This window comes from Belonocnema kinseyi, chromosome 8, assembly GCF_010883055.1.
Source record: "Belonocnema kinseyi isolate 2016_QV_RU_SX_M_011 chromosome 8, B_treatae_v1, whole genome shotgun sequence".
Classification (NCBI taxonomy): Eukaryota; Metazoa; Arthropoda; class Insecta; order Hymenoptera; family Cynipidae; genus Belonocnema; species Belonocnema kinseyi.
The window spans coordinates 143,437,094-143,446,226 of record NC_046664.1 but is presented as its reverse complement, the minus strand read 5'-3'; the positions used below and the strand labels follow the sequence as shown (position 1 = coordinate 143,446,226).

The 9,133-nt window shown below is 36.4% G+C and overlaps 1 protein-coding gene across 2 annotated transcripts in view; it reads right to left on the bottom strand.

Annotated features, from left to right (window-relative positions):
* Positions 1 to 9,133, bottom strand: part of LOC117177713 (cilia- and flagella-associated protein 44) — a 494,190-nt gene that overhangs the window by 370,269 nt on the left and 114,788 nt on the right. For both annotated transcript variants that reach the window (XM_033368587.1, XM_033368586.1), the window contains exons 7-10: positions 6,629 to 6,834; positions 6,207 to 6,449; positions 5,784 to 6,104; positions 5,443 to 5,716 (exon numbers count right to left, since the gene is read on the bottom strand). In XM_033368587.1, coding sequence (XP_033224478.1) covers positions 5,443 to 5,716; positions 5,784 to 6,104; positions 6,207 to 6,449; positions 6,629 to 6,834 — 1,044 coding nt within the window. The remainder of the gene's footprint in view (positions 1 to 5,442; positions 5,717 to 5,783; positions 6,105 to 6,206; positions 6,450 to 6,628; positions 6,835 to 9,133) is intronic.

Sequence of the window (9,133 nt, the reverse complement as noted above, 5' to 3'; positions counted from 1 at the left end):
TAGTTCATTTAGATTAGCGAATTGCTTAATCTAGGACTGAAAACGATTTTAAAGAAAGCTTGTTCTGTATTATGGGTATATATACTGCGCTGCTTGGAACATTTTGGAGGAACTGTTTTGACGGTGAATTTCTTCTGTCGAAAGAAGGGTTGAAAAAATGTTTTTCTGCAGGGTCATACCTTCTAAAATTGTAGTCATAGGTACACTAACATCTAATGTTAATTGCGCACTGGTATGTTCGTCAGTATTATCTCTTTGTTTTTGAGTTTAGTGTAAACTGTTATCTACTGGTGATCTTTCATTCGCCCCATGAGTGAGTATATTCGCCAGGGTTTTGTGGGAATAACTTAAATTGTTAGTTTAACTATTTGCCATATTAAGGTTAACGCTGTTGGGTAGTGCTACGAAGAAGGCTAATTTTTCAGTGCGTCAAAATTCTTAATTCTATCCCCCAGGCTGTTGATACTAGACGCTATTCTGGATATTGCCCTTTCTTATACATTTTTTATACATTATAAATTATAAGTTTAATCCAGTGAATTGGAGTTTATTTGTTTCATTATTCTCTTATCACCTTAGCTTAACGAAAATGAATGATTACACAGCCACACAAAAAAAAATTGTGCGGATCTGGTAACAAGACACACGTATTCCTATGGATTTTGGGGCGCTGAATTCAAATTCGGTTTCAAAAATCACCCATCACGTCGTGGTTGAGCCATAACCTCAAAAAATGACGAAAAATCATACGCTGAGACAAATAAATTTCAAAATAATGCCATTGATGCAAATTTTCACTTCAACAACATGTCGACAACTGTGAAGGATCAACCCTTGCCTGATATCAACTTTTTTAACATAACTTCACCCAACAGAACCTGACCTTACCTAACCTGAATTAACAGAAATGTATTGAACTACACGTAAAGCTCTAGGAGTATATTTTCCCAGTAGCAAACGTGTGCTACATCGAATGAGTCAACTCGAGCCTAACCTAGAAATAAATGTCCCCTTGCCTAACTTAACCTAGCCTAACCTCACGAAACACAATTAAACTGATTGTGTTGTCCCGTTGTGTTTGCGGTACCGTTTGAATCAGCTTAGACTTAACCTGCAAAGAGGTCAAACCTATCCTGACCTAAAAAAACCTGACCTGACCGAACCTAACCTAACTTAACTTCACGTAACACAATTAAACTCATTGTGTTGTCCCGTTGTGTTTACGGTACCGTTTCATTCAGCTTCGGCTTAACCTACATAGAGGTTTAACCTATCCTAACCTAACCTAGCCGAATGAAATTCAACCACACGTGTAGCTATGTAAACGTACGGTTCTCAGTCTTAAATGTGTGCTATATTTAATAGGTTAACTCAATCTTAACCTAAAAATGAATCTAACTTAACAGAACCTAACGAAATTTTGCTTAACGCAACACAACTTAACTTAAGTGTTCCCGTTGTAACACAATAAAGTTCATTTCATTGTACCGCAGGTGGTTAAAAATTTAGACGCACATTACTCATTTGAAGAAACTTAGAACTACAAGTAGAATTGACCCCATTTCAATTAACCTGACAATGTTTGTATCAATTAAAATGTAGAACTGTAACTTAAACATGCAAATGAATAAGAGTTTTATTCAAAAATTTTTTCTTTCTGCTTTTCTTAGACTTAAGGGATATATTTATACTATCTTTCGTGTTTACATTTTATCTTGTTTTTTATCGTAATTAAATTGATTTATAGACCTACTTCAGTCTATTTTCTGCCTGTTATAACGTGTCCTTTTTTATTCGAAGGAAGGATGCAAAGGGTTACGCTTACGTTTAAGACGTTTATGAACAGGGTTTCCAGCGTAATCGGTTAGGTTAGGTCAGGTTTTGTTAGGTTAGGATAGGTTAAACCTCTATGTACGTTAAGCCGAAGTTGAATGAAACGGTACCGCAAACACAACGGGACAACACAATCAGTTTAATTGTGTTTCGTGAGGTTAGGTTAGGTTAGGTTAGGCGACGCTAGATTTATGTCTAGGTTAGGCTCGAGTTGACTAATTCGATGTAGCACACATTATCTACTAGGAAAATATGCTTCCAGAGATTTACGTGTACTTCAATAAATTTCCGTTAATTCAGGTTAGGTGAGGTCAGGTTGTGTTAGGTAAAGTTATGTTAACTAAGTTGATATCAGGCAAGGGTTGATACTTCACAGTTGTCGACATGTTTTTGAAGTGAAAATTTGCATCACTGGCATTATTTTGAAATTTATTTGCCTCAGTGCATGATTTTTCGTCATTTTTTGAGGTTATGGCTCAACCATGACGTGATGGGTGATTTTTGATACCGAATTTGAATTCAGCGCCCCAAAATTCATAGGAATACGTTTGTCTTGTTACCAGATCCGCACACTTTTTTTTATTGTGGCTGTGTTAATGGAGTTTACTGTAGACTTGAATCGTTGGTGCGGGATAATCAACATAAAGATTCTCTTATCGACGTTCTGAAGAACTTATAGAAGTATAGAGTAGTAGTAGGCGTATTATTCTGATAGCAAGCGAGAAAGTAAGGGCGGTCGGTTGCTATTGTCAATTTTCAGCAGAGTGTATTGGTGCAGATAGAAACAAAGGCTGTTTGGAGGTGCACTTAAGGTCCTGGTCCTCGCTGGTTTTCTGACAATTGTAATTTCTTGTAGGCATGCAACTATCTTATGTGCCAAATTAAAATAATCTCGGGGTTCGTTTTTTCAAAAATCTTCGTTTTGGAATATTTACGTTCTTTATTTGAGAATTCTGCATATAGGGCCTCATCAGACGTTAAAAGATACTAAAAAAACCGAATAAAATAATAAAATTAAATGAACCTCTGTTGTTTTAAGGAGTCACAAGTGTTGTGCATAAAGATTTCTTAGAAAAACATTAGTGAAACCTTTTTTTCCGTTAAAAAGTGAGTAAAAAAGTAGGGTGATATAATATTGTAAAATGCCTACTTTTCTTTCTATCGATTTTTTAAACTTTTAATATCATGCTAAAATAAAAATATATTTTAAGTGTGACATAAAAAGTAGATTGAGGCCTTTTTGAGATAACTGAATTTTGTATTGAAGCTTCACATATGAGTAGGAAAATAAGTAGTTTGCATGCAAACTTACGTTTAAAATAAAGCAGAAGCATTTTATTCTCACATACATAAAGGACACTGTGTCAGCGTATAGCACATACTATAGATGATATTGAACGTATTCTGGATGTCGAGTTTGGACTTTCATTTGGGCCAAATAATATTCAAGGCAAAGTGAATGTCTATAGAAAGACAGGTTTTTTTCAATAATCCTTGACCTTATTTTCTATATCACTCTCAAACGAATAATGTCTCGCTCTACAGAGAATTGGAAGATTCGAGAAAAAAACCAAAGCATGAGTTATGAAGAAACAACATAACAGATTTTTCGGGATTTCTACATAAAATACAATAGGTCTATCAACCACTTAGAAAGTGCTAAAAAGATTCATGTTGGAGATGGTTGAGCTACGATTTTCTCTAAAAAGACATAATGGGCAACACTTATACCTTCAGAGAAAAAAGGTTTTATTTTATAATTCTTTCCTTGTAATTTTGTACTCACTTTTTAGAAGCTGATGGCGCTCCATATGTAGAACTTACATATTAGAAACCTCTATACTGGAATGGATAACAACCCAGCACATATCACATCCAGTGACGAAGAGATGCCAAGGAGGTTGCTTCGAAGAGAAAGGAAATAAAAGCCGCAAAATGAGCTAAGAATGCCTACGAGGCAATGCTGAAATCGCCCAGAAGTAGGGTGAGGGGGGCTGCGCCAACCAGTGGGACAAAAGTGATTTTCCTTACAGCATGGCTATTATTTAACAATTTTAGTTTTACTTTGCATCAAATAAATCTATTTCATCAGAGAGATATTGTTACTTACTAAAATCTTGAAAATTGACGTTGCAAGAGATAAAATTATACAGAAAAAAGTTTTTACCACGAAAGAATGGAAGTTTCGCTAGCAGAAATATAAAGTTTTCAACTTTATTGACAATACTTACAGTATAAAAATTTGATATTTTGACAGATAAAAGAATATGACACAATCTAATTATATTAATTAGACGTAATTCAAGTCCAAAATATAATAAATCTCATACCTAATTGAGGTTTGGCCAGGGGGGCAAGCACGGCGAAAATAATATTGACGAATGCTCAGTTGAAACACGTGTCACAAGTTTCGTCGATAAATGTTCGACAATGTAGAACAGCAACTTATCTTGTGGGCTATATAAAAGAAACTATTAAATATTATTATTATCAATCCGGTCGGTATGCAGTTTTTTTGTATTGGTACGTTAGAAACATTGCGTGAGGTCCGATTCTAGAAGACTGTCAACGAATAAGAGGTTATATTACAGCTATCACCATTTTTATTCAAAATAACTTATTCTTCTTATTGGATATATTTAAAGGTAATTTTTCCAGTACATAAAATATCACAGAAGCAAATCATAATATTTTCTTATCTTTAAATGTTTTGATTTTCATAAAAAGCTTCAGACGGCTTTGACCTCAGGTGAGGGGCTAAGGCAACGAAATACAGCATGTTAGAAATCATTTAATGACTAAATCATTGTTTTTTTCATGTGATTAATACTTATAGAAATATGACATAAAATAATGTAGAACTCGAAATGAGAAAAAACTGAATACATTCAACATCTTATTAACTTGAAAAAAATCATTGACTGTTAACTGGTTGGCGCTGCCCCCTCTCACTCTAATACGAAAGGGGTTCCGGAGTCATTGTCGGACAAGAGATGGAGTTAAGTAAGGCTAATAAGTCCATATTTTAGAATTTTTATCCGATAAAATATTTTTTTAATGAGACCTAACTCAATTGCACCTTTTTTGCTTAGAACTGATAAAAAAAAAGGTATTGAGAATTTATATTTTCAAAGAGGAGCCGGCGAGCGCTTCGCGCGCACTAGCACAAACCTGTCACTCTTCATGATAATCGACAAGATAGTTGGTTTATTATAACTATTTCAAAGTGTGAAGGTTAAATTGTAATTACGGCCCTATTATATCCCTTCAGTGCGTTAAATTTGCCCGCTAGTTTTTTTTAAAAGTTGTTTAAAAGTCATTTAAAAGTCATTTTTTGTCGTTTTTGAATTAATATTTTGAAAAATCTGACGATTTTGAAATACTTGATTTGAATATTGGGATTCAGCGACCGACTACCTACGGAAAATACTTTATCTGCACAAAGTAAATTTTAGAGGAATTTTTTCAAGGCACTATGTAATTTTCTCAATAAAAAATTACGTTTATGTCTTTATAAGTTTCTAGATCCCTTCTCGGCCTATTCTATGCACGAATGTTAATTTTAATAATCTCTAATCTATTACAATACACAAAAACTTGTATATATACTTATAAAGGAGTCTTGGTCAATTTCTTTTAAAGAATTATTTAATTTCAGTGCTTCCATTTGACTTTGTTTCTCAGCTAATCTCAACTCTCTGCATTTTTCATTTTCTTTTAGGATCAGCTCGCTTTGTATTTCTGATTTTACCGATTGAAACTTAAACATTATATGTTTGCAGTCCGTAAGTTCATATGTAACGAAAGTACCAGATTTAATTTTATTTGGTATCGTTATTTCTATACATTCACCTTCGGAACACCCAAGAAGAACTGTTGTTGACTAAAATAAATATTGTGTATTAGTTCAAAATAATTCAAGACAATAATTTCTTTTACAGTGAACTTACAAATTCCGGTTTCCACATCAAGCAGGTAATACCAGAGGGAGTCTTAACAAAACCAATTGGAAATAAGGAAGGATAAGTTTTTGTCTTCTCAACGAAAAACACAAAAATGGTCGAATCTTCGCTTCCAGTTAATAGCAAAATATTTGATGGATTTAGAGATATGGTGGTAATTTTTTTTGTATGAGGCTTAATTACTTGAAGTAGTTTGACATATTGTCCTTTTACATCATTAGAAGCATTCGCATTAAGTATCGCTGTAGTCACCATTCTAATAATACCAGTTTCAAAAGCACAAACAATTGTTGAACCTGTACTTTCAATCTAAAAATATATGTAGGTGAGCGAATTTATTAATATAATTAACGAGAGTCCCGGGAAGAAGGTGCGCAGTGCTAATAATTATGATAATTTTATCATACTTACTGCACAAGGTAACCACAATATTTTACTTCCAATATCACTAAATTTGTGAACTAAAATCAGTTTCTTTTCGCAATAATTGTAAACATGTAAATAATTGTCTTTTCCACAGGTTGCCACGAATGGCCCCCAGTCTGCTACAGCTATATCAGTTATGGGCCCTGCATGGCATATAAGAAGCTTTCGGGAAGGATTAAGTGTTTGACAAGTACAAAGATCTATGATCCACAGTCCACCATTAGCATCCTGAATTATTTTATAGTTATAATTCAATTTTTTAATGTGTCAGATCCATTGCTCGCAAAATATAAAGTTTTCGGAAAACTCAGCTAGTTCGGAAACTAGTGGGAAATTCTGGAGAATACTTAGAATCTTTTCCCCACAAAAACATTTCAGTATTCATACAATTATAACAACTGGATTACCTGTGCATACCAAAGTGTAGATTTGAGATTAGCAGGTTCTTTTTTCTGAATGCACATAAGCATCGCATTCTTCTCCAAGTCATCTATATCTCTTTCACTAATACAGAATTCATAAATTGGCTCAATTTCAAAGAAGCCATCATCATCTGAAGGATCAGCTTGGTCAATGGAGTCATAAAACCAAATACGAATCCATCCATCCATTCCTAAATAAAAACTTAAAGGTTAATAATTATATAATAGCGATATAAATATGCTTTAATATGATATACAAGGTGCCCAGATCCTGGAGAGTATAATTAAATATTCATATTTTATCATTAACAAGGAGGGACCGAAAATAATCTGGGAAATACATATCATATTTATCCTAGGCTATGATGTTTTTGTCAGCTGGCGCCGAAAATTCGATAACGAACATGGTTCGCTATTCGATGTCAAGATGAACCATGTCAGGCCTCGAGTGTGCAACAGAAGCAATTATTGAGAATATATAAATCCAGTATATTCGGCACTTCTCATTCTCGACAATTGACTCGATTACCCTAGGAGAATTTAGAGGAGCGATATAAAGGTTGTTGGCGTAAGAGTGACAGAGATGGTAAAAAAGCACACTTAGTTCATCGGAAATGTCTTGGCTCAAAATGTGGCGACGGTATGTTAAGGTGGAAATGACACCGTCTTGACATGCCAAAATGAAACCTTCCGTGCCTGACTTCAATCCGGGTGATTTAAGGAAAGCAAAAGTTAGCTCACACGACATTGACTGATCCTCCACATTTCTGTGGAAGATACCATGCTTCCTCTTATCAAGGATCTGTTTACGAAAGTTTCTCTCTTGTGCTTTTTTAATCCAAGCTTTCAGGAGTGAGTACTTAAGATAGATAAGATTTGATGCATTTTAATCACACCTAATACTGAAGCGAAGTCCGAGTGTTTCAGCAGCCTCCTCCGCTGCTTTGTACAGAAACGCTCATTTGCCCACTTCTTCGTGCTTCCTGACCATTTTAGGAAGAGGATCTTTTCCATTTACGACTCTATGCGCTGTACCCAGAATAATCCTGTTGTGAATGCATTCAAGGCTCAATATTCCGCGACCACCTTGACGGCGTGATTGGTCTGTAATTCTTCGGGTCAGCTAAGTTGTCTATTTTCGGCAGGAGTATTGTGAGCCCTGCCGCAACCACTGCAGAAAAGATTCTTCCGACTTTGAATACGAATTGAAAATACGGGCCAAATGCTGATGGAGTGAAGGAAACTTCTTCCACCAGAAGGTCTTGATACCATCTGGTCCCGGGCTGAAATAGTTCTTTATCCCTCTTAATACTTTTTTCACCTCTTCGGTAGCGATAGGTGAGCATTCTTCATTAGGTGTTATGAGGGCACTACACAGCTCCTTGAAGCTATTTCTGTTTTTTGAGTCTTTGTGCAGTCTATGCTACACTTCGTAGACTTCCCTCCAAAATACTTCGACCTCCTCTGGTTTGGGCGGGTGATCTACAGTGACTGGAGGGTTTTGCAAGAGTCGAGATGGGTCAGAGAGAAACTGTTAATTTTCTCTGACCCACCTCTCTCTCCGCTCTAGACTTCTCTTAGCGTCAGATAGTATCCGTATTCTCTCAACAATATGCTGCCAGATGGTCAGCAGCTTTGACTTGTTAAGTGTATGATAACATGTCCGGAGTTCGCGCGCGAACTTTCGAACCATGGCGGTAAAGTTCCTGCCAAATGTAATATACTCAATCACACAGTGAATGCGGTACACGTACTGTCTTGACCAGCCTATCTTTATAACGAGTTAATGCATTCCTTTTTTAATCTTATGATCAACCGTTGGTTTTGTTTTACGGTTCGCATCGGCCCAAGCTCTCGCTGCATTATACACACGAAAATTGATAGTGCAGAGGTCGGATTCTTCGGAAAAATGTTCACGAAGCTCCTCATCCATTTCAGCCAGATCTTTAGGCTTGACAGAAACCTAGGCATGATTTCGCAGACGTTGATGCTAAAAGTGCGATAGCTCCGGGTGTTTCTCGCACCACAGAGCATGCAATCGTGCCATGTAACCTTGTTCAGGAGCCTCACTCGCATCGTAGCACTGTAGCAAGTCGCTATTCAGTTGCTCCGTCCACCTAAAGGTCCCGAGATTCCGCCGATTCATTGGTTTAAATCCATCAGCATTGGCTCCGCTAGCTCTAGAGTGATCGGCATTGTTGGCCGACACATTGTCGGGAGCCCTACGCGTTTTGTTGTTTTGAACCGCACTTACTCAAACTATGTTTGGTGTTATCATTGTTGTTCCCACGAGAAGCTAGGGAAAGGTGTTCGTCCTTGTAGAACCCCGCATGCAAGGATAAGGCTGCGTACTCTGAAAGGTCGCCTGATATCTCAGAGTCATTGTTCTAGACACCTCACTCAGGTGCCATTCAGCTTTCGGCACGGTTTTCACACCTCAGATTTGGGGTTAATTCCTTCTGGACCACCACTGGACTTTTGTCCGCGAGT